Here is a 26,168-nt window from a genome sequence, read left to right as displayed (position 1 = left end):
CAGACAATTTGGCGATAGCATGGTGTAATTCAGTGATGATTTAGGGCGACATCAATAGTAAACAGGAAAAGGAATAATATAGAGATATACAAAAATTCAAAATAAGTTATGAGGGAAAAGTAGGACAGACATCCAAGCCAAATAGACATAAATTTCCTATAAACACTGGTCATGGCTATGGCATATTACATCATGGTTGAACTCACAAAGAGACCTAGCCCCATACTGCAACATTTATGAAATGCACAAGTATGAATAGATAAAGACACAGAAATTGGAATGAAATTGGGTCTAAATGTACAAGCCCTGGGGACCCGACTGCCCCGAACAATGGCCATAATTTTTTGCTGACGTTTTACAGCCCTGATGAAAACCACTGATTAGGGGGGTCGTTCTTAACCCACGGACCTTTGGGATCGTTTTCTAAAAAATGCCGGCGACGTATTTTTGATTTATAACTGTTGGCTCTTTCATTCATCAGATTCACCTGACCCAGTTAGTTGTCCATGCAAACATGGGAGGTGGGAATCTTCATAGACGGCTAGCCGTGTTTGCTCATTAGACTAAGTAGCACTACAATAGATTAGGGAGCAGTTGCACATTGTGACTGCTAAAACCCCATATCATTTGCAGAGATTAGATCCTCATCTATGAATCAAATATGGGTTAAAAGCCAGCAAAACAGAGCAGCCAAGGACATGCCATTCTTTCTGTAAATTTGGGAAACTGGAACAGAAGAAAAAAGATAAAACCCTTTTTTGGGGGAGGGGGGGAAGGGGGTGTCTGTTCAAATTGCATCACGTTGGAGATATGAAAAGGTCAATACATATGCACCAGGCAGAACTAGAGTCAATGCTCTTTAACTTCAGAAGGTATCAGTTAGATTTATATTATCATCAGCATTAAGTCCTTATTGCTGTCACAGATACCAATACCCACCACCATGAGTGCTGAATATTACATCTGTTGAAACCAGTGTCATCATCACTTACCGTGTGAAATCTTGTTCACTTTTGTTCTTCACTGACAATGGAGTAGGAGCCATTCTTTTTAATTGTTTGTTTCTTGTTGCTGTTCCGACTTGAATTAAATACATGAATTTTCCTTGTAAATTTGGCACAAAGATTTTACTTCATCCCTTCCCCCAGCAAAAAAAGGAACACTGTAATTACATGTTTATCACTTGGACAATAGTATACGAATAATTTATGAGTTGTGAGTGCATAGGGCACGAATATCGCACGAGGCGCGAGATAAGCCACTGGTCTATTCAACAAGGCGCGTAGTGCCGCGTTGAATAGACCAGTGGCGAATCTCGCGCCGAGTGCGGTATTACGTGCCCCAATGCACGAACAAAATCATAAATTATTCGTTTTATACAACACCTTGTCCACAATCACAGTACTAAATTAGTGACCGCTAACTCAGGAAGGCCCAAAAATAAATGTAACAATTAGGCCGAGAATTGTAAACCACCCTGTGTACTGCTTTCAAACACTCGTCATGATTCGACTACACAGTCACAGGAATCACAAACTCCGCAGGGTCTATACCCATTCTACGCTAACGTTTAGATCGAGTTAGGCCTGACTGTTAAGCCTACCTGAGATGTCGGTAGATCTAGTAGTAGGTCTAGACTTTCTCTATTTCCGAAAATGATTTTGTATAAACACACAGAAAAATAATCAAATTACGGTTTCTCAACTTGAAATGAAGTCTTGATTTTGGGATCACTGTGGTCCACGTAGCAGATCAGAGTCAAAACTAAAGTAAAAACACAGCAGTAGGTAGGCCGCAATACATGCAACTACTCACGTAGCTAGGTAAAGTAGCTGCGCGTACACATTAACGTTGCATTACTCCGCCGCGACTGGTCTGTTTACCGGCAGCGCATCGCAGCGCAGCCGGCCAGCACGTACAATGTAGTTTGCTGGCGCTTTGCTGCTGTGAGCCACAGAACTCTGTGAGCGGCCATGCATTAGTAGCCCCCCACGAAGCCGTGCTATAGTACCTTCGAGCCGTGCAATAGGCCCATGCCAGGGGCCTATTGTATGGCTGTCACTCTCAATGAGTTTGGTAGGTATTTTCTATTGAATGTCATGTGACATGTTCTGGGCCAATCACAATTCGACATCATTCTGAGGTGTTGTATAAAAGGTTCTATAAGACATTTCCTGAAATAAACTCTAGTCCATCAACCCCCCTCCCACCAATCCCCTATTAGTATTTCACGCATCCTCTCAGTTAATTTGTTCCACCAGATGCACTTGAAGTAACCCTCCGACCGCCGACAATAATGGAAATGATGAGTGGGGCTAGATGTGGTCGCGATAGCCTGATTTCTTAACCAAACAACATTCATCTCCACAGTTTCACAATGCTATGGTTTCCCACGCATTGTCTTCATTTCTACTTTTGTAAAAAAAAAAAAAAATAGATGGCCAATGATCTCTTCCTTTTTCTATTCATTCATATACAAATACCTACCAAAGGATGTCAATGATAATTAACAAATCTACAAGCACTAACTTAACCATGAGCCTCTTCAGTACTTGGTTATTAGAGCAAATCAGCTGATGTTAAGATATGTATTGTGGATGATCCAGTCAGTAGGTATTTATTTGGAGGCACAAAAGATCCCATCTTGTTTGTGTGTGAGTGTGTGTGTGTGTTTAATCTCTGAAAGCACAGCCTCATGAAAACCTCCTTCCCAGAATGCAAAAGACCATAACGGCAGGCTGGCCCACGAGTATTCTTTGACAATCACTCTTCTGTAAATTCGTAGAACAACTGTTTGGGAGCGGCGCATCACATTGTCACCCATGATCATAATAGAGTAGTTTTGCAGTCAGAACCCTTGCAAAAGCAAAGCAATGCCATGTCTGCACAGCTGTTTGGTGCACGCACGCAGGTGCAAATCCCACGGTGCTACATTCGGCTTCCGTTCTCCACCCCATAGGTCTGTGGTGTTACAAACACGTGGCTGGTGTCAGCGGCGGCTGCGTTCCCATGTTTCATGGCATACAACTTCTGAGTGGGGCCTAGAATATCTTGCCAGCACCACCAACGTTATGTGATTAATATGCAGCAGATATGGCAAGGTCACTGCTCCATAGTGTACTGCAGGAATATCCCTAAAAATCCAGGTGGTCAGAATGTCTGACACAACAAAATCTTTTCTGTCCTGATACCTATCAATTTATTTTTCTATTCATTCTGGTCAGTTTTCTTCTGTTTGCATTTAATTTATCTTTCTATCTATAATCTCTCTCTCTCCCTATCTGCAAACATACACATATGCATAAAAGTTTGTTTGAGTTCGCACCACAATATCTTTCATCAAGAATATATTTAAAAGATCACTGTTATAAACTCTGTAATTCTCAGATACAAATATTGGTTACCAAAATCTACAAACGAATTTAAAGAAGCGAAGCTTTTTTTATGTAAGTTCAAATTTATTTTGAAACACTAATGATATAAACTGTTTTTGTCAGAAGATAGAAAATGAGATCCCATGTTTTAAGTTGCTATTGATATATTTTTGCTCAATAATCTTAATAAAGTGTTATTTTCTTTTTCATTATTCGCTTACCGATTTCAGGTTTCAGGCTCAGTATAAAATCCCCCCCAACACAAACAAATTCTCTTATGTTGTTGATTAGTCTACTAGTTACATACCTGGTTGTGCATAGTTGAGTGCTATGAATATATTTTTTATCATTTTTTTTTTGTCTGTTCGTTAATTCTGTTACTGAAATTATTCTAATGTGTGATATGAATATGTTGACAGCAAATCACTATTGTTTTACAATGATTTTATACCCATGACTTCATTAGCTTTTTTGTGCATTTATTACTGTTGTTTTATGTGGATTTTAATATGCATGTCAAGTGGACCCCTTCAAGAATCAGATATGCTGAAAGGGCTATCCACCCTATTGCTGGAAATAAATGAAAAAGAAATATATAATCATATATGCTCATACAGACAAACCCGTCTATACCAGTCACCTGCCTTATGGAGCCTTTACATCATGAACCTAGGTTATGTGATAATAGGTTATCACATAACCTAGGTTATGTGATAATAACACCATCCATACAGCGGCCACCTCATTTTGACAATATTGGATATCTCACTGTGTGTTGTGGCCTAAGACTTCAAGCAGCATTTTAATACCAGTTCAAATATATCATTTCTGCGACAGTTTTTATTCCGTTTGTATCTTATCAACAGTTCCTGTTGAAGGCAACCATATTACAAATCGTCGGGTGCCCGTGCATTGGCCGCTAATGCAATACAAATTGTATTGCGTTAGCGGCCAATGCACGGGCACCCGACGAAATTGAGTGACAGAATGAACCACTGTAATCATTTCTGCATTAATTTCATATCTAGTGATGGTTTATGATATTTTGCACAGACTCTGCAAGTTAAAGGCATGCATGTGGCATCTTCAGCAGATATATCGTCGGCGTTTTCACGAACCGACGCTATTTCGATTTTGGTCAAAATTTTCAAAATCGAGATATTGGTACCAAATGAAAGTGCTTTCAAAACTCTACCAAATCCCAAAATTTTAGATCACAAAATTAATTATTCTTAATTTTATCAAAGAAAGAAAAAAACGACGGTACTCGAAATATCGAGAAATTGAGAAAAAGGGGTTTCACGAACCGACGCAGTAAAGATACGCCAGTTCGTGAAACCCGAATTGCTAGGGTGAAGAGCAATGCGGGTTTTACGAACCGTCGCAGTTGCATTATTTTGAGGTTTGTTCAACTTACTGGCCTAGAATTAGGTTTTGGCCCTAATCCAGATCTCAGAGTGAGAACCAAACCATCTGAAAGATGAATGACGACCTAAGCCAGCCCACTGTCCACGAGTGAAGTGAATGGTAAGCTATAATCCTATTAAAATCATGCTCAAAATAACAGTTTCAGTTGGACTACCATAACCATTAATTGCGGTAGAGTGTAGTCCCATGTATTCAATCGCGTGATGCTTATGAAGCCGAGTCTGTAAACGCCATCCAATTTCAAATTAGATCCCAAATCATATTATTTATAGTTTCTTTTCAACTTATGTCGTTACTTCTGAGACTACTGAGTACTGTAGACGTAGTCGTAACGTCTGTGTGCAAGACATGCAAGATGTCAAAGTCTCGAAGACACTCATGGCTATGCCTTGACTTGAGTTGAAAATGAAATCATGAGATTGACAAAGTAGGCCTACTAAACTAAAAAAACAAGTAAAAAGTCTAAAAGTAAAACTCAAAGGAAGAGTAAAGAATAAAGTTAGACATGTTAGACTTTAACTTTCAAGTTTAACTATTAAGTCTAAGTTAAGACTTTACTTGTAATGCCAGTTACTAAAACTAAGATCAGCTGAAGTCTAAGACCAAGTCAAATTAACACAGAGTCTATAGTCTAGCTCTAGATCTACATCTAGACTAGTGGTAATAGTAGGTAGAGTCCACCCATTTTCCCCCCAATTTTTACTGGTCCATTCCTGAAAAAGTTACTGGTCAGTGTCCAACAGTAATTTTTCCTGGTCAGGGACCGTCGGACCAGTGCCAGTGTGCAGCGTTGGTGTAGATGTCATCTATGACAGTATGTGGTCTAGTGATGCTAACTACATAAACACTACGAGTAGTACTCTACAGGTTAGGTGGCTTTCCTGTACAGTGCAGTGTTATAGTATACTTGTGAATTCAGCCCTAGTACCGTACTGTGTGTAGATATGTGACATTATGTCTAACGTTAGTTCGAGTGGAGTACCTTTGAAGCACAGCGGTGGGGCTTTTTTTCCCTAAAACTTGTGAATGCGGCCCAACCAAATGGCGTTTACATATTCACGCGTGATTGATAGTGATACAGTAGCGCTGTCGATTTCCACAGCATCCATACATAATCTTTTGTCCTTTCTTCTTTCCTTTTTTCCCTTTGTTCTTTCACCCTTTTTATTCTTTGAATCGAAGGACTTCTAAGAAATGTCCCTCGACTGATTTAACCAGGACTCTTTGAGTCCTGGTAAACCTAACCTAACCGAGTAACCGTTAACATTTGTTAGGCCTAACATAACATTAACAGTAACACTGACTTAGCCCTGTATTGACTTTGTCTTTGGCCGACTTACTGAGATGGCGAGTCTAACTCTTTAACGTTAGTCTAAACGTAGTCGTTAGATCTGTCAGTGTCAGTGTCACCGGTTATTGTATATGGTGCCATCTCTAACGTACGTTAACAAGTTGATGTTAGTTATCTATGTCAACTTACTGAGTCAGTAATAGTGGTACTGTCATCCTGTTGGATATCACCGCAATATTATCCGTGACGTGTTAATTTCGTGTCACAAAGACAAAAGTTGCCAAGATCTAATAGTATTAGACAGGGCCGGCGCAGCCGTGGGGGCCGTGGGGGCTCGGGCCCCAACACTTTTTGTGCACCATACAAAGGAATACATAAGGTGTCATCACTTTGTTAGCTCATGAAACCCGGAAGTGGGCCCCCACACTTTTGAAAACACTGCGCCGTTCCTGTTAGATGTCTAGATCTAGATGTAGTCTAGATCTATAATATATATTTTGTGAACCACTGGTAACTTAAAAGTGAAAGGTCTAGACTTCACTTAGTCTATAATTAGACCAGACATTCATGAGGCAAAGGCCTATTTAGTAGATCTATTCTTATTCTATTTTAACGTCAATTCCTACTAACTCGCCACGTGTTATTCCTAAGGCCAAGGACTTCCGGGTTAGTGATTTTTTTTTTTCATAAATACCAAACAGCAGACGTGTTTCATTTGCATTCTTGTGCAGACTTCATGAAAATATGTGCAGTATCAAAGAAATATGATGCACATGACAATGCCAGTGTTTTATAGGTGAATGGTTAATACCTTTAAAAGCTGAATGATAATGTAGAGTCTAGGTCTAATTAAGATGTTACAGTCTCTGATAAGAAACAGGTTTGATTGTCATAGACTGTTTCCCAAATGCAGGTACATGTAGTAATATTCAGCTATTTCAATGCAATGCCTTGTTTACAAATACATGTGGATTTATATTCATGTGAATGATAATTCAATTTCTACATGAGACATACCAAGTGCTAAACATAATATCTTGCATCAGTAAAATGTGTAAATGAAGAGACAATTTGAATATGCATCAAATACGAACAGCAGCATTTTTTGACATTCTTTGATCCTGCATAGGCCTACCATTTTGTTTTATGTTTAATATAAATAGAGTAAAATAATTTCAACTTCAGTTTTGTTGGCTGATTTTTTTTCTTCTCATAATTAAAGTTGTATCTTGTGCCATGATGTTTGATTTTAATCAAAAGTTCTTAATTTCTTTCTTTTCTTTCAGATGACTGGTGCCATGTAGTAGCGAAGAACTGGACTGTCTCAGAAAAGAAAAGGAAAAGTACAGGGTCGTGTACATCACCAACGGATGTGAATACAATGGTAATGTAGAGTCTAGGTCTAATTAAGATGTTAAAGTCTCTGATAATAAACAAGTTTGATTGTCGTAGACTCTTTCCAAAATGCAATTAGTAATATTCAGCTTTTTCAAAGCAATGCCTTGTTTACAAGGACATGCAGATTTATTCATGTGAATAATAATTTAAATTCTACATGAGACTTACTAAGTGCTAGACATAAGATCTTGCATCATTAAAATATGTAAAAGGCGAGACAATTTGAATATGCATAAAAAACAGCAGTATTTTTTTGACATTCTTTGATCCTGTATACCATTTTGTTTTATGTTTAATATAAATAGAGCAAAATAATTTCAACTACAGTTTAGTTGGCTGATTTCTTTTTCTCAAAATGAAAGTTGTATCTTGTATCATGATGTTTGATTTTAATCGAAAGTTCTTAATTTCTGTCTTTTCTTTCAGATGACTGATGCCATGCAGTAGCGAAGAGCTGGACTGTTTCAGAGAAGAAGAAAAAAGTACAGCATCGTGCTGATCATCAAGGAATGTGAATACAATGGCTTAGGAAAGAAGACAATCTACAGATAGGATAGAAGGGAGAAATTGGGATGAAGGGCGACAACATAAGGACGGTATATCTACAGTGAAATGTGATTGTAAAGTGGAAACATGAAAGGAGATCCTAAGATTGAAGGTGAAAACAATGCATTCCATTCTGTGATGTCGTAATTACAATTTTGCTACACTTTAATAACACTACAGAGAGACATTTATATCAAGGAAAGCTTCATGTGGATATGGAATGTTAGATTTTTTTATGTGTTCATTGGTATGTATTTCATGATAATAAATCTTGAAGGTTTTGTGTGGTAATCATAACCTTGTGATAAATCTTGATAGATTTCTAAGTGCACATTGGCAATATTTAGATGATGCTGTAATCAGATTAAGTTCTATTCTCCTTTATTCTTTTATTTATTATTTTGTTGTCTTCAACCCACTTTGAATGTGTCACATATGATTCTTATAAACATGGGAACATGCACTCCATGTAAATGATAGGACTTATAACAAATTGACATAATTATTCAACCATCACTAGACAGTTCTGTTATAAGATGTTCTTTATCTAACTAAAATTGTAAATTATGATACGTGAATGTTCCCATGCAAACTCACAACAAAATACAGAAATTTGATTTCTTTTAATAATAATTCATTATGTCTCTAAATTTACAATTAAAGAAAGTGATTGCAATAAGGATGTCAAACATCGTATATTAAAATAATAGATTATTCATTTGTCTCCATCCGTAGTAACGCACGCAACTGCAGTGTGCAGTTTGTAGGCTGCTGTGAAAAAAAAAAATCACAGGCAGCCCAAGCAGGATTCGAACCCACGACCTCTGGATTACTAGACCAGCGTCATAACCACTAGACCACCGGAGTGCCCTGGCGCTACCTTTACACATGAATAATTAAGTATAGAAGGGCTTGGGGGCGCTTCGAAGTTTACAGCTCTTATTAAATATGTACATGTCATTTGCAACTCAACTAAAGATGATTAAACACACTGAAATTCTTACTTTAAATGATATTCATAATCTGTTTTTTTTTTTCTTTAATAGCTTGGGATGTACACTTTATACACTGTATCGGTCTACATTTCGCCTACAATATGGAATTCTTTACTTCGAGACGTTTGTTTTTAACAAACAAAAAATTAAGAGTCCTTTAAAGGTACTGTAAAACAGTGGTGTTTGTTTGTTTGTTTGTTTTTTGGTGGGGGGGGGAGGGGAGTCAAATTAGCCTTGGCCCCTCTCCGCCGTCTTTTTTTTTTTCCTTTAGCTGCATTTTTTTTAGTCATCACATGAAAATTCGTCTGCATCCACCCCGTAGTTTTGCTGATGACCTTTCTTTTTAATTATTTTAGCCACACACAATTTTGGCTGAATTTTCCCACCCCTCTTGTGAATTTGCTAGTACATGTACTAAAACACATTCTCAGAATGTGTTTATAGTACTGGTGGATTAAGGATTCACAGGGAGGGGGGGGGGGGTCGGCCAAAATTTCTCTTTTCTCATATGTAACAAGCCTTCGGGGCGAAAGGCTGATATTATGGGCTTTCTACACACATTTTTAGATGCTAATTAAGGTTAACATGAGCATGATCATTTATGTTGTGATTAATTTATTTCCTTATATATGTATGACTTCTATTAGAGACTTAATTGGCTTGGCACTCCTTACATCGACCTATTTTAGACACCCATTTCCCTCTCTCGTGCTTTTTCTCTACTGTCCTGTGAATAGTGTAACTACATGTACATGCAGTACCTCTTCTCTTTTGTATGATACACATCAAGTTTTTATCTGAGCATATGGGTGTTGCAGCACTCTCAAGCTTCATGCATATGCAGCAACATCTTTGTGTGGTCATATACATACATGTAGTTATGCTTGATATATTAATTTGAGAATGTTATTCTTTCTCTTGTATATGTTCCGTCCGCACTCTATAGATGTAAATGTACGATGTAAGATTTGGTGTGCATGTTCGAACTGTGTTCCTCTTTTTGTGAACACACAAGAACTGATATAATAATGAACTTGAATTACACATATTCTTGAATCTTGATTCCATCTCCATTTGCCATTAGATATGTATTGATTTATGGAGCTCTTCAACAATTGTTATCCTTCCCATTGTCATTACTCATCTCTGAATAATTCAAATTTGATATTTTATTTCAGAGGACCTATGTTTTTTCGATTACATAATGTACCTCTTCAATATATTGCTGCAAAAGGCATAATAAAACATGACCATTATTATATATTTAAAATGAAGCTTGAAATTCTGATAGTGTTGATATTCATGTATTTTTAGGAGTTTATCAGTTTCGAAGAGTGCATGCAGGATGAGTTTATGTTTTTATATGATCAGGTGCAGCTATCATAGAATCTGTTGAGCAGGAAAGAGAAAGATGGAAAATGAGGAATTATGAGTGAATTCGCATGCGAGCCAAATGACAATAATGACACTGATAAAAATTGTGACAAAGTAAATGTCACAAATATGTGGAATAATAAGAAATAAAGAAATTAATATATTATTTCAGAGAAAGAAATAACAGAGTGCATGCATGAGTATGAAAGATGAGTAAATACAAGTAATTATTACTGACTGGCACGTCTTTTTCCCAAGATTTAGCGGTATCCTTCATCTTAGAACAAACATTCATAATTATTATGAAAGAAGTGAACTGAATTTGAATTAAAAATAATGTGAAAAAATGAAAAAGTAAGTTAATTAAGTAAAAAAAAAAGTAAAAAGTAAAAAAATATGAAACACAGTATACCGAATACATGTATTACCAAATGATAGATGTCCAAATGCAAAAGTGTTAAATAATAATATATCCACACAAAAAAAGGGGGGGCAAAGAAATCTTTGGAACGATCAACCACAGCTATAATAACAATACATGCGTGTACTAAATGAAGATGAAAACAATGACAACAGGCTCTTTTTAGAACAATTAAGAGAAACTGGCTTGTATTATCATCTTAATTATCACTAAATGTATTGTAATCATCACAACAATCATTACATGACAATTAATTTCAATTAATAAGGTTATTGTTGATAAGCAGGTATAGCCCTAATAGTATTTGTATGTAAACACATACGAAAATGAAATAGCGACGGTTCGTAAATACACGCGTATTGCACGTTACCTATTGTACAGGCCCTACAGCGCGGGTCTCACGAACCGGCGTAATACAACTTACGTCGGTTCGTGAGACCCGCGCTTAAGTACATAACCTATGGTGCGCGCAAGAAACGATGGATTTACGAACCGACGCAGTGAGTTTGAAGACAGAAATATCGTAAATTTTTTGAATTCACACTAAAATTACACTATGGATAGGAAGAACAACTTCCACTCTCATCACCCTGTCAAAATTTTCACACACAAGACAGGAAAAGTCATTGAAAACGTTGTCTAAAACTTGTGAGATCTTTAAACGCGATTTTCTCAGAACTGCATTTTCGCTCAAAAACGAAATAGCGTCGGTTCGTGAAAACGCCGACGATATTATATGTATAACGAATTCTCATTTGCCACTTACCTGTCTGCAATGGCCAATTGTCTATGACGACCTTGGCCTATGTTTCCCTAAGTGACAATTGCCATGTGCAGGTATGATTGTATGCAGCATTTATGTTCATATAGCACACATTCAAATTTAGGCCTACATTTGTAAGCACTCTTACCACTAATATCTTCATGTGGCTGAATGTCTCTAATGCACTACAACTACATATGTTTCCTCATCAAAGATGTAAATGCAGTAGGAAGGCACAAAGCAATGTATATGAAGAAAAAAAACCCCTCAGGAGTGGAAATTCTCATTTGCACATGTGTGTATGTGCAATTTCTTTCTTCTCTTACCCCCACCCCCCATAAGACGCAGCTATTTTTTAGGGGGACATTACCCTGAGGAGTCCAACCCCGTCCTCCTTCAATAACAAGAGAATGGGGGGGGGGGGGGAGGGGGAGAGATAGTTGAAAAACTGTGTCCGTATTTTCTAGGAAATGAGAAATAAGATGAAGAAAGGAAATGTCCATTGTATGTACAGAAAAAGGAAAAAATGCTCACAGTGCCCACAAGACATTATCACCAGTAATGGGTTGTCTCCAAGGAATTTAGGTATACAAGGTATACATGACTGTATGAACATTTCTTTGTTCGCGTGTATCACCGTGGTATCGTCTACCAATGCCTTGACAGGTTTAGAATGTTGTGCGCATTTTTTTTCATAGTTACTGTTAGCTTATACATGCCACTGCTCACATGCACTTCAGCAACTTTCAAACTAGTCCCCCTCTCCCATCCCACCCCCATCCATTTGCTTTACTCTTCAAAGGCTTCACTTTAATTGACCATCCCTAGTTCCTGGTTGTGAAACGAAAGGATATCAAACTCCAGAATGATGCAAATAAATGAATTAAAAATGTGCGCTCTCTCTTCTATAGCACAACAATGGAGAGAACAAACAAACACAAATTCAGACACATTTCAAAGTAGAGGTTCTCCCCATCGTGAGTTTCTTCCAAGATGTTCCCTAAAGTCTGTAGCAAATTGCATTAAGTTCCTAAACTCTGGAAGGAGAAAGGGTTGGTACTACTCAACTGGTGACATACATTTAACAATCGCTTGCTCCTTAACTGATAGCACATGAGAACATTAACTGGTGATACAGCCACTAAGTTTAGAGTGGGTGGTGCAGCTCTCCCTATATACTCATCATCATCATCATTATCATCATCATCATCATCATCATCATCATTATCATCATCCTCATAGTCATCACCCCATTATCATTACCACCATCATCATTACCATCATCAAAATCATCAACATCATGATCATGGTCATCATCATCATCATCAACATCATCATAATCATCATCATCATCAACATCATCATCATCATCATCATCACCATCATCATCATCATCATCATCAACTCCACCACTATCATTACTGCCATCACTTTCATTCTTGGTTATATGCGGTATCCTGTATAAAATGAAAAAATAATAATCTTGCTCTTTTGAAGTAGAAAGCTGGTGTTACTGAGGTTAAGCAGCAGCAGACAAAGACAACAAAATGATCACAGTCAGAACAATCATGAAGTCAAGTGTGCATATACATCATACTCTTCATAGCTCCAATGCCATTCTTTATTCAAAGATAAGTAATGCAAACAAACTCTAATGTTAGGGAAGAATTAGTGGTAACACAGGCACAATACAGACACTGCAGTATGAGAATTAGTACATGATAATGTAATCTAAATGGGCAATTAGTTGATTTTATAGAAAAAGACACACACACATATACACCAAACAGTGAAATCTGACTAACCAAAACCAGAAATATTCACAGCATGAAATTTTTTGGGTCATCTTTTCTTTTTCTTTTTTTTTTTTTTGCTCATGAACATCAACAATGCTCTGCTGAGGAGAATTTCTCCACTTCAATCACTGAGACCAACTGAATTCCCTTTGTAATTTGACTCATTGTACATACGAAAGAAAAAAATCAATTCATAGAAAAGAATCGAAAGCAGCTTTTCAGTTTTACAATGTGAAAATAAAAAAATATTAATCCAAACATATTTGACCATTCCATTAACTAAGCAAAAAGATCTTCTCTTGTATATAAAAGGCAGTTTACATTGTAAAATTTGATTGCTAGAGAAAGTCTTGATACAAATTCATTATACCTTTTCTGGCTCAAGCCGGTAATTTACTGAAATATATTCTCTCTGGAGTAATTGTGCATGCAAACAAACAGCAATTTGTCAATAAATTGTCATGTGTGTAAGTTGATTATCATTCAATACCCTCAAATGCAGATGGGACATCAGTTTAGTTCATTTTTTGTTTTTCTACAAAATGTTGACTCTACAGGGACCCACAAATTACAAGTGTTGTGTTTTCAGTGGGTCCCTCCAATATTTGCGTGTTACACACTGCTTGCTTTGGTTATTTATCACAATGTTTTGTTATCATATTTGTTTCACTATTACAGTGTTTCACTATTGTATACTTTGTTCATTTACATTATTGTTTTGTTGCAAAGAAAGACAGTAAAGTGTAACTATGTTATCGTGTTTTGTCAAAAAATGAAAATAAAAATTTAAATGAAGTTGAATTGAAAATATAGTATGTCCCCCCAAAAAATTACAATCCACTTTTTGCATTGATTACACCCAATATGATTAAACAGTCTAAATGCTACTTCAGGGTCTTGAAATATAAAATCTTACCTCTATTTTGCAGAAAACCCCATTCAATTTGGTTGAGCGGTCACAGAGAAATGTGGATTATTGTAAAGCATGTCATGAGTCTGATTCTTCCAAGTTTAGCACTTGGATGCTCTTGGAAATGCAAATTAATGTGTGAACACAATAGACAGAACTTGGAGAGAAGAGATTTCTGACATGCTCTACAAAATTCCTCATTTCTCTTTGACCACTGAAGCAAACTGAATGGGGTTTTCTGTAAGATGTGGGCAATGAGTTATAGTTTCATACTCTGAAATTGTATTTGGATTGATTCACTATTTTTAGAGCTATCGTTGTACCATTGTAATTTTTTTGGGGACATACGGTACAGAGCAATGAAAGAAGATGTCAACCCCACTTGCCCAAATGGTCATTCAGACAGGAACCTCATAATGTTAAGATGTGAGTGTCTATGTCATTTAACTTGCCCGACACTGACATTTAGTTGTTCTGGGCAAGCAGGAAAGTAGGTTCGTAGCACCTTGGTTCAATATACTGTAAAAGCAAAAGTTTTCACACACATGAAATGTTCACGCATCTCACAGAGAGCGAAGATTAATGAAAGTAAACTGCACACAAAAGCTTTTGTCTACACAATGCACTGAATGCCAGTGGCAGTTTGTGAAAGTCTCATGCTGCACGGAAGGCCATTGGTTCAAATTAAAAGAAGTTTCGTGTGGAGAATGTTTCTGGTCTTACAGCATCTTTCTACACAATGTCACAGTGCAGTACCTAACAAGTAAAACATACACAAACACACGCACGCATATATATTTATTTCTTTATATAATATATATATATATATATATATATATATATATATATATATACAATTTCTTCAATTACTCGACAAATTGATTCCTAATTTGATCATTTTTGGCATATACACTTACTTATGCAGTTTTAATTGCGATTCATTTCTGTGCCATATGAGTACCAGAAATCATGAATATCCTTTCACATTTTGTAATATATTACACCACTAAAAACTATGATGGCTATTCTTTATGACTTGCATTAATACTTACACCAAAATCAATATTGCACTTGATAACGGACCTTAATGGTCATCTTCAGACTATCAGATCTCATTTGAATGTATCTATGATTCACACTGGGAGTGAGCTGACCATGAATTTATACTGTAAAACCAGAGATTTTTGGGTGTATGAAATTTTCACAAATTTACGCAAGGAGCCAAGCTTTGCAAACTTTAAATGCACGCAAAAGTTCTTGTCTATGCTAATGCACTGAATGCCAGCTGCAATTTGCGAAAATTTCATGCCACAAAAAAGGGCCTCAGCTCCAATTCACGAAAATGTCATGCTGTGAATGTTTCTGGTATCATATCAAGAAACATAAGATGGTTGTTCCAATAAACTGTTGCATTTCCAGACAGGTGATTGACCAAGAACCATTGCTACTTGCCAGCTTACTTCAAATACACTGCACTTTACAACCACAATGAAAAAATAGTGAATCCCTCTGCATCTAAAAGGCAAATGAAACAGGGCAAATGTATGTTTCGGGATTTTTTGAAGTGCAAGAAGAAGATTGTGATGACTGAGGATGTCCTAACTGCTTGGCACTAAAAATGAACATTATGGCAATATCAACTGCATGAAATAAACATGTGATTTTGATAATTTGACAACTTTATGATTTTATCAAAATAGAGGAAAAGACAATTGCTTTGAATCAATTCCCACTACAATTAGGTATTGTGCCTCAAACACTAGGTTCCTTGTGTGAACACATGACTCACTGTACAAATTACTTAAATGTTTTAAATATCATTTTTTATCTGAACAGCATAAAAATTGTTCCCTTATTGCATTCCAATGCTATAGTGTATACTGTAGTATACAAACATGCAACCACACACACAAACACACATGCATACACACATATATGTATGTACACACAAAAAAGAAGGAAAATAACTGAAGATCTGGAAGGGGGTGCACTCTAACATACTAGAACTAATGTCTTCAAACCCACATTTTGAGGGACTCAAATAAAGTGCTGCAGAAAAAGACAAATCTGCCTTTCAAATAAAGAATGTTCATCAAGGGCTGTGAAGATGATTGGTCATCTAAATATTACCTGTGACATGAACTATGATTCATTTTCCAAAAAAAAAAGTGGATCTCCAGCTAACTGGGCTGAATTATTTATCACATTCAGGTGAAAATTGATAGGATAATTATGCAACAGATAATTTTCCCTACCATATAAATGATTGCCTGATCTTACTCCTTGCTTTAAAAAAAATATATCAATAAGACTAACCTCTGAAATGACTGCAAGTTCTATTGGCTTGCATATACAATGTAAAACACCTGTCCTCCTGAAACCTCCCCCCCCTACTGACACAGTTGCCTCCATTGAAAAAAAAAGGCAAAATATAAATTCTGCTGATTTGTTTCCTGATTGAAAGTCCTATTGAACATCAGGTACACAATATAACCTCCATTAAAGGGAAGCAGTCCTGAGATTTTCACTGTACTGATAATTAAGAAGAGTAAAGAATATAACCTATCACCAATTTATACGTGTGGACATCAAAAATTGTCTCCGTACGCGATTTAAAAAAAATAATTCCTGCAAGCGATCGTGTAAGAGCCTGCCAAAAGGTGCAACGTCATTGATGCCCTACTCTTTGACAGCCGTGCCTCAGAAAACCAATTTAAGTGTTCAAAATGATCATATCTGATTTTTTCATAAAATGTGACAATATGTGGTTTTATTATTTCAAACAAAATATTTCAAGCTTATTTATATATATAATTAATATAAAAATAAATAGTTAACATGTATTTTATTAATATAAATAACTAGGGATGACGAGCAGAACACTGCTGGAAAGAGTTGTGCATCGATGACGTATGACTCTCCGCCAAGACTTGCTCATTTGCAGAGTCACACTTTTTTAACCGAAATGTATGAGCTTATTTGGTGATTTGAAAGTTTGTTTTTGATGAAAGTAGTTCATTGGAGGTACCAACAACAACATATTTTTTTAAATTTCGTGAGGACTGCATCCCTTTAAAGAAAAAGTGTATGCATTTGTGTGTAAGGGTGGGGGGGGGGGTGTTTTTGATGTTTCATATCAACCCCATTGCATACTTTGCCTGTATGCCAGATGATACTGTGTCACAAAAGTGTGTTGGTCTATGCCAGGAAGTCAGTCATTTGTATAAAGAGACTCGAGTCTAGTATATGAATAAAGAGTGGATGAATATCAATATCAAAATCATGCAGCAAGTTCATCACAAATTATAGATGTATTTATGATAATCTGGTGGGATTTCCTGTCATGTCAAAGTGAAATTAAAGAACAAAACAGTTAGGGGAACTTAAGAGGAGGGGGAGCAGGTGGAAAGTAGAAACAATTCATAAGTGCAGGTAAATGCATATATCAGAGCATAAGGACCTCAGAGTATTTACCAGCTCCCAAGCAAAATGAAAGGAGTTGTGGGTTGACGTAAACAGAGTGGGCAACCTGAGGGGGCTATTTGCTACGCAGAAGCGGCAGCATGCATAAAGTGCATTAGTAGGTCAAGAATTAATCATGTGTCTATATCTGCTCTGACATGAGCTCCAGCGATATGTCAGTGTCACCGTCGGATCGTCCATCCCCCCGGCAAAGGCGCATCGGCAGGCCGAAGACAATGTCGTGCGCATCACCGGCGGGGTGACAGGGGACGAGCCGGTGGAGAATGGAATGGACTTTGACGGGACCGAGTCAATTTCAGGCTTTACGTCACTTTGGTTCTGCCGACCGAGCTGGTGCGGAAATTAGCGAAAGGCCGAACAAAACATCTTGGAAAGGCAATTGTGTTGGAGAAATAGAGGATGGTGGTGGGGGGGGGGGGGGGGGGGGGGGAGAGGAGGAAGGTTTTGTACAGAAACGAATGGCTGGGCAATTCTCTCCTCTTTGCATTCTTCCCATATGACTGTCTGCCCCAAAGCAAGTTTTATCAGTCTTTTCCACTGCAAAGTGCACATCACCAAGTCTCATTATTGTTTCTCCACAGTTCAATCTCTTCACAGGTCTCTTTCTCTTTCTCATCCTCCTACCATCTCTCTCTCTCTCTCTCTCTCTTGCTTTGTTTCCTTTTTCCTCTTTTTTTTTATTAAAGAAACCTTCTTTTTCCTTCCCCTATTCTTTGAACTTCCCCTGGCTGGGTCTGGTATTGAAAAGATTTGACTGTACATAATGGGCACCAGTCACATAGTCCCCTTTTTCTCTTCTTCAATTCTTCCCTGTAGACACGCGCCACATCACTGCACAACAATGGCCAAGCCCTCCCGTCAAAGACGGGGAGGCGGCACACGAAGTGGAGAATGCACAGTGCACTCGAGGTCAAACGCTTCCAATCAATCTATGAAAAAAAGCAATATTTGTCTTAATAACGTCACAGAACGTCACTGTCTTGAGTCTTTGATTCGGGCAGGATGCCTACACCCAATAACAAAACTCCCGGTCATCATATCGTCACAACCAATTTCTGGAGGGATGTTGAGGATTAGCCTATTGGTCATTCTCGACTTTCTTGATTTCCTCTGTCTTTTCTTTCTCTCTCGTATTGCTGACAATGGCGAGAACCCAGAGGGGAAGTCGTTCATGACTGCTACAATAATATTGATAGACAACTGTACTATCCACTCATCCACAGGTCAATATCAGTCAGTTATCAGCCAGTTTTCATCTCACAGGCATTTCTTAAATTACTCTTCTGCCTTAATATTCCATCTCAATGTTCAGAAGGATGACAGATCTCTCCACCAACATCGATAACAGGCTCTCTCCACTGTGTTTCACATCATCATACAATCATGCATGTCAAGGTCAGGATAAAAAAGATGAGACTGTGCATGTTACTTTGATGACGGAAATTGATGCTAACAGCCACAACCTCATCCCAAGGTGCAGTGAACTTCTTTGTTTTGTGTTTTTTTAAACAACATGTGAATCACTAAATTTCAATCACAGAATTCTACCTCCCCCATCACAACCCCCACACCACCCCATGCAAGGTCATTATCTACTAGCTGAATGGATCGGTGCCCTGCCTATGGTGGAAAAAGAAAATCTTGTTCTGGTGCTACAAGAGAAAGTAATTGTCCCCCTTGCAAGGTCATTATCTGCTGGCTGAATGGATTGGTGCCCCACCTATGGTGGAAAAACAAAACAGTGTTGCGGTGCTCTAAGAGAAAGCTAACAATTTAAAAGTACATCGATGTTTTAACCATCTCAGGGAAGGGTTCCATATTAAATTTGTTACCACACGTTCTAACTCTGACGATGACCAATGGTATGGCTTCATAAAGATGTTATATGTAAGTCCAGGCTACACCTGGGCTTAGTGACAAGAAATAAAATCTTCACTCTGCTCATATTATGAGTGAATGGGACTACAACCTCCCATTCCCCCCTCTAAGAATTACAAAATGGTTTATATTCTGATGGTGCATTGAGCAGCATGGTATTTATACCAAAGAAAGTATCCTTTTGGACTACAAGATGTATATTACTGATATTTTTGTCGGTGATAGCTGCTACTTTCCTCACTTGCAAAGTGTCTCTCTCCACCACTGCCGCATCAAAGTCAGACTACCGGATGAACGAAAATGACAAGCACTATTTTAAGTTTACCACTGCCAACCTTTCCTCGCATCCAAACTTCAATGCATTATTAAAAAGAACAAGGGGAAAACACATCGCTGACTTGTCCCACTGATCAAGGAGGAAAATGGTGAGAGAAAAGACCCAAACATATCAAATTTCCACGGGGACAGGAAAAAGCTGGTGAAATTTTTGTCTATCTGTTGTTTTTCGTAGAAAATTTAAAGAACTACAAGAGTTGTTGCAAGGTGTAATCTTTCTCACATTCTGGTATGCTCCAGGGTAATACCTTAGCTTGTCATAAGTTGTTTTTTTCCCCTGGATAAACTGTAATAGTACTGGCAGGTTTTTAGCTTTGTTGGCCCCAAATAAAACACACACACATACACACACACTCTTTCTCTCTATTTTGATTGCATATTGCCATTCAATTGAAGTCAGTGTTTCAAACACACAGTGCTCACAAGGTGTGGAATTTACACGTTCCTCTGAATACTTGACATAATAATTGATAAGAAAAAAAAAAACAAGTCTTTCTTGCACAGAGGCTATATATGAAGAGGATACTAATATTACTTTATGTTTTCCTATTGAAGAGACAAAACATATTGAAAAACAAAAAGTTTGCGGTTACCTTCCATGCATATCAACAAATGAATAAATTTATGGATGATGACCCTACTGAACAAATTCATTTTGAGCAGCTCTGGACCGAAATCTTTTACTTTTAAGACTAATTGCATGCCATAGACATGCCACCAATTCACAGTCATATTGCCACAGTAAGTTACAACAATTAACCCTTGGTTGGTAATCCGTTGAGGATGGGCTGATTTTGCTACAACACGCATTTCCCATAGACCCCTGTCTGAGTATACTTGGGACTCGTCCTCAACGGGTTGAGGGCAAGAAGACACAGACACTGTTATTAGTCTTTTGATATCATTTTCAGATGATTATGATTTCTTTTCTGTAACTGAATCTGTTTGAATTTATTACGTTAATTTTGTTCATAAACTTGATCATGTCATCTATGCTTTTGTAACCTGCTTAAATGTAAAGTAAGTCTTACATAGAAGTCATAAGCACTGTAAAGCAGTCACATAAAGTGTTACGGACGTTACTGCAAAGGTACTTTAACCCACTGAGGATGAGCCGATTATGCTATAACATGTATTTTCCATAAACATCTGCCCGAGCATACTTGGGACTACTGCAGTAGTCTTCGATGGATTAATAGACTTTTGAAAAAGACTCTGATATAATACTTTATCCTGTCCTTCTGATGGGATTGACAACATAAAGAGAGTTAAAAAACCCTTGGTATAATATTTTCTTTGAATGTAAATCAGTTATTTAATTTGAATTTTTCGCCCAAATTAGAATCAATTAAAAGTGTGCTTAATTGTTGGCGAGCCAGGAATCTCTCTTTAATCAGGAAGATTTGTGTTGTAAAAACCCTATTATTGCCCCAACTCCTCTATAAATTTTCAGTCTTGTGTATAAAGATTCCTAGTAAGTTTTTCAAAACTTTGAATACTATATTGTATAAGTTCATTTGGAATGGGGGCAATGATAGGATTAAAAGGCAATATCTATGTAATGATTACTCCCAGGGTGGTTCACGAATGATCGACCCCTCGATTTTTGCTCTTTCTCAGAAATTGAATTGGGTTAAAATGTTACATGATGAGAATTTTGACAGTTTCTGGAAACGTAATTATGGAGCTTTCAGTCCTAGAGAATTTCTGTCCGGTAACAGATATTTTGTGGAAAACTAATGCTCCAGAATCTAGTTCAAATAAATTGCCATCTGTTCAATTAGCCGATTCTTTAAGGTCCTGGTATTCATTCCGAGAAAAATTGGTCAAAATTGAATTTGGATCTGCTTATTCTGAAATAGGTGCATGTCAGTCTTTATGGTTCAATAGGAATATTCAATCCAGATCAAAACTAGAAATGTCGCTACAGCGACTGGTTATACCCCCGCCAAACAACATTTCATAAGCTTTGGTCAAAACAACATTTCATAAGCTTTGGTCAAAAAACTGAGGAAGTAGTTAAATCCGCAAGATCTTTCCTTGATCTTCTGCCATTAATATGCCGTTACCATGGCAACGTACTTTCGGGTACTGTCGAAAAATGCGTCTTGCACATCTACAACCAAAGGCACACATCTGTACCAAGTTTCATGGAAATTGGGCAAAAACTGAGCAAGCAGTTTGCAACACAAAATTTTCCATCATTTTGGCTCATGATATGTGAGCTGTTACCATGGCAACATACTTTTTGTCACTGTCAAGAAATGTGTCATGCTGACCTATATCCTAAGACAAACATTCAATATGAATTCCATGAGAATTGGAAGAACACTGATGAAGCAGTTTTGCCATGAAGCATTTTGCCCTATATTTTACTAATAACATGCCGTTACCATGGCAACGCACTTTTTGCCACTGCGGAAATATGTGTCTTGCACATCAACATATTCAGATGAACATCTGTACCTAATTTCATAAAAATTGATCAAAAACTGTGGGAGGAGTTCGCGACGCAAGATTTGTACCCATTTTTGCCCATAATATGCCGTTACCATGGCAACGTACTTTTGGGTACAGTCAAAAAATATGTCTTGCACATCTACAACCCAAGGCACACATCTGTGCCAAGTTTTATGGGAATCGGTTGAAAACTGAGGAAGTAGTTCGCGACGCAAGATTTGCAACGGACCGACCGCCCGACCGCCCGACCGCCCGCTGATTCCTATATACCCCCTTCAAACTTCGTTTGGCGGGGGTATAACAATATTTCGTATATGACGATTGGTTACAGAAGGGTTTGATTTATATTAATGATTTATTGGATCCTGTTCACCACCCTGGGAGTAAATTATTTGAAGAGCTGGTGCTTGATTATGACATAGATAAATCAGATAGGAGGAAATATAATTTTTTAATGAAGAATATTCCACAAGAATGGCTCACACATTCAGAAATAAACCAAGATCTTATTTTTGAAACGATTATGGGTAAACTAATGCAAACTCGTAAGGTTTCCAAGTATGTATATGATGTAATGTTGGAAAAGGTCATCCCAGTTAATCACCTTTCTTTTTGGATTGATTATTTAACCTAAATTCTCCTATATGGGAAAAAATCCTTATGAGAAATTTGACAAGCACCACTGATACTCGATTATGATCCTTTTTTGTAAAACTGTTTTATAGGGCAAAAGCCTTAAATGATTTTCTATTCAAAATTAAAAGAAAAGATTCATCACTTTGTTCCTTTTGTAATCAATCACCTGAAACTTTTTTTACATTTGTTTATTTTATGCCCCCATATACTATCTTTATGGCAAAAGATAACAGATATTATCAATTACAAGGTAAAGAAATATAACATTTTTTCTGATTTTGAGAAGATGTACGGTTTCCATGGAGATTCTTATATATCATATATTTTTCTATCCTTAAAGTATTTCATATATGTCTGTAAATTCCAGAATAAAACCCCTATTTTGGAATCTTTCCAGGCTAACTTAAAAAATGATAGAGAAATAGAATATAGAATTTCCAAAAAAGAAAGGTAAACTTGCTATTCACTTTCAAAAATGGAAGTTTGACATTTAATTTGAAACTGTATACTTTTTCTACAAGGTATTTTTGTCAAATTTCATATGTAATGTTTTAAGTATCCATTTTGTTATGCTGCACTTTTTTATTATGTGATTTTGTAATTTGTTTGATTCTTTATTCTTTGCTTTAAATGGCATTTATTTTTTACCAATAAATACTGAATGAAAAAAAAAATGCATTCAAGAAAAAAGAAGTTTGAGTTTGAGTTTGAAAGTGTCAATAAAATCATTGCCTGTTTAGCACACACCATAGTATCACACTATAACAGTGAAATTGTATAGAATCTGTTAAGCATGAATGCTGAATAGTCTGACAGCCATTTCACCTTCCTCCCCCCCCCCCCCCCCCCACCCAACCCCCACACCTTCATATCTGCCGATGGTCAGAATGAACAGAAAGGCACTGCATACTCTTGGCACAGTCTGGATCGGGAGCTCATTATTCTGAAAATATGCACATTTTCATATTGCACAGTTTGCTTTAATGTCTGGTAAAATACCATCAACCACAAAAAGCTTATGAATATGGAAATGAGTATACAGATGAAACTGACGTAAACTGGGGAAGTAACTTGCTTATATCTTACTTATACACACTTATCACTCTACAACAACAAAAAACAGAATCATGTCTGATTTTCCTTCCGTACAATGTGTATAGAATGTGACAATGTCTATTTAAATATGAATGATTGCCTTCACATCATGATTGTGGATGCATGTGTGTGCCTCTCATACTTGTCTTAAAGGACAAGTCCACCTTCGTATACATAAGGATAGAGAGAATGCAGCAATATTGGTATAGAACACATCAGCGAAAGTTTGAAGAAAATTGGACAATCCGTTCAAAAGTTATGAATTCTTTAAGTATCTGTGCAGTCACTGCTGGATGAGAAGACTACTACACTGTATGATGTCACATGCGTACAACGATATAAGGAAAATAAAAAGAGAATTTCACAAAACTTTACTTTTCGAATAAAGTGCACACTTCTTCGTCTTGTTACTGACGTATATTAAGGGTAGTAATATTCCCCCAGTCTTCTGAAAGAGAGAAGTCGAGAGTTCTTTTGTTATGAGAGAAAAATGGAAATATGTTAAATTTTCTTTATTCTTTCTTTATATCGTTGTACACATGTGACATCACAAGCTATAGTAGTCTTTTCATCCAGCCGTGACTGAGCAGAAACTTCAAAAATTCATAACTTTTGAATGGACTGTCTGATTTTCCTCAAACTCTCACTGATGTGTTCTACTAATATTGCTGCATTCACTCAACCCACATGTCTATGAAGGTGAACTTGTCCTTCAACTATGTCAGTGCTAAGAATGTGCCCAATCAACAGAAAGTCAACTTCTCCTGTTAATTCCATGATTAGTGAAAGTTAGTGCACTTCAACCACCTACACGTACTGTAGCTCACCACAATTGATGCAATATGAAGATTTCATCCTTCAATTCTTCTTAGAAAAAAAGACACGTTAATGACACCATCACACCGTTGGTTACGTGGGTTTTTTTTCTTCTAATTACTGTGACAGACCTGGCTTTCCTGTCAGCGCGGCGGCGTGCCATGCGCCACACGCTACCATGGCAACGGAGCGGCCCTGGAAGGGAATCTGCACGGGCTGGAAGACCTTGCGAGAAGACGGCTGAGACGACTCGATCACGTGACTGCTCTTTCCCCACATGAAGAGGGAGCCATCCGCTGAGAAGATGCAATGTGACACACACAAAAATAAACACAATGATTACAAACTTATTATCTCTAGTCTCCTCCAAAGACAAATAAAAGTATGTATGTTTGTATGTAAATGTATATCTATGTATGTATATATACATTAATATATATATTTAAAAAAAATGATATGATTATCCCTTTTTATTAACCTGAGATATAAAAGATTCGAATCTGCTGAAAAACAAAGAAAATATTTAAAATGTACGTGAAAATCTTAATAATACCTTCAAATATATTTCTTCAGGTGTGAGTTTCTTCATAATACAGGTAGCTTGCTTTCATTTTTAATATATTTCTTGTAAATGTAAGGAGTGCAGTATAAATGAATAGATTTAATCTTCCTCTAGTTTGCAATGACCTTACTTAAAAAACTTTGTAAATGGCATTAATCTGTCTCTGCATTAAAGGGATGGTATGGTTTTGGTTGAGATGGGGCGACTTCAGGTTTCCAACTTTTTTGTGAGATGAGGAGAAACCTCTTGTGAAATAGGGAAGAGCATACAATTTGCAGACAAATTCAAAGTTTATCTGATGAAAATTGGTTTTGAAATGGCTGAGATATTAAAAAACAAAGAGGTCCGATCCACTTTCTATTAGGACCTCTTTGTTTTACTTAGATTTTAGACAAGTGATTTCTAACAATCCTCTGTCTCAACCAAAACTATACCATCCCTTTAAAAGTCTATATATCTATAAACATAAATTATACCGTAAAAGTGGAAATTTTTGTGGTGTTGAAATTTCCACGCATTTCGTGCAACCACAAACTAGCGCGAAAATAAAAGCACATGAATATTTTTGCTTGGCATGTGTTCTAGTAGCTGATGTCTTGATTCCAC

General features: G+C 37.0%; 1 protein-coding gene across 1 annotated transcript in view; it reads right to left on the bottom strand.

The window, feature by feature from the left end:
- LOC139721148 (uncharacterized) overlaps nucleotides 1-26,168 on the bottom strand; it is a 177,684-nt gene that overhangs the window by 6,085 nt on the left and 145,431 nt on the right. Inside the window, exons 9-11 of the mRNA XM_071632479.1 lie at nucleotides 25,132-25,296; nucleotides 23,954-23,961; nucleotides 17,917-18,109 (exon numbers count right to left, since the gene is read on the bottom strand). Coding sequence (XP_071488580.1) covers nucleotides 17,917-18,109; nucleotides 23,954-23,961; nucleotides 25,132-25,296 — 366 coding nt within the window. The remainder of the gene's footprint in view (nucleotides 1-17,916; nucleotides 18,110-23,953; nucleotides 23,962-25,131; nucleotides 25,297-26,168) is intronic.

Source organism: Diadema antillarum, unplaced genomic scaffold (genome assembly GCF_040938485.1).
Source record: "Diadema antillarum isolate AM-2024a unplaced genomic scaffold, OU_Dant_1.0 scf00000139, whole genome shotgun sequence".
NCBI lineage: Eukaryota > Metazoa > Echinodermata > Echinoidea > Diadematoida > Diadematidae > Diadema > Diadema antillarum.
The sequence above is the reverse complement of the archived record's forward strand: the minus strand, read 5'-3'. Positions and strand labels throughout refer to the sequence as shown.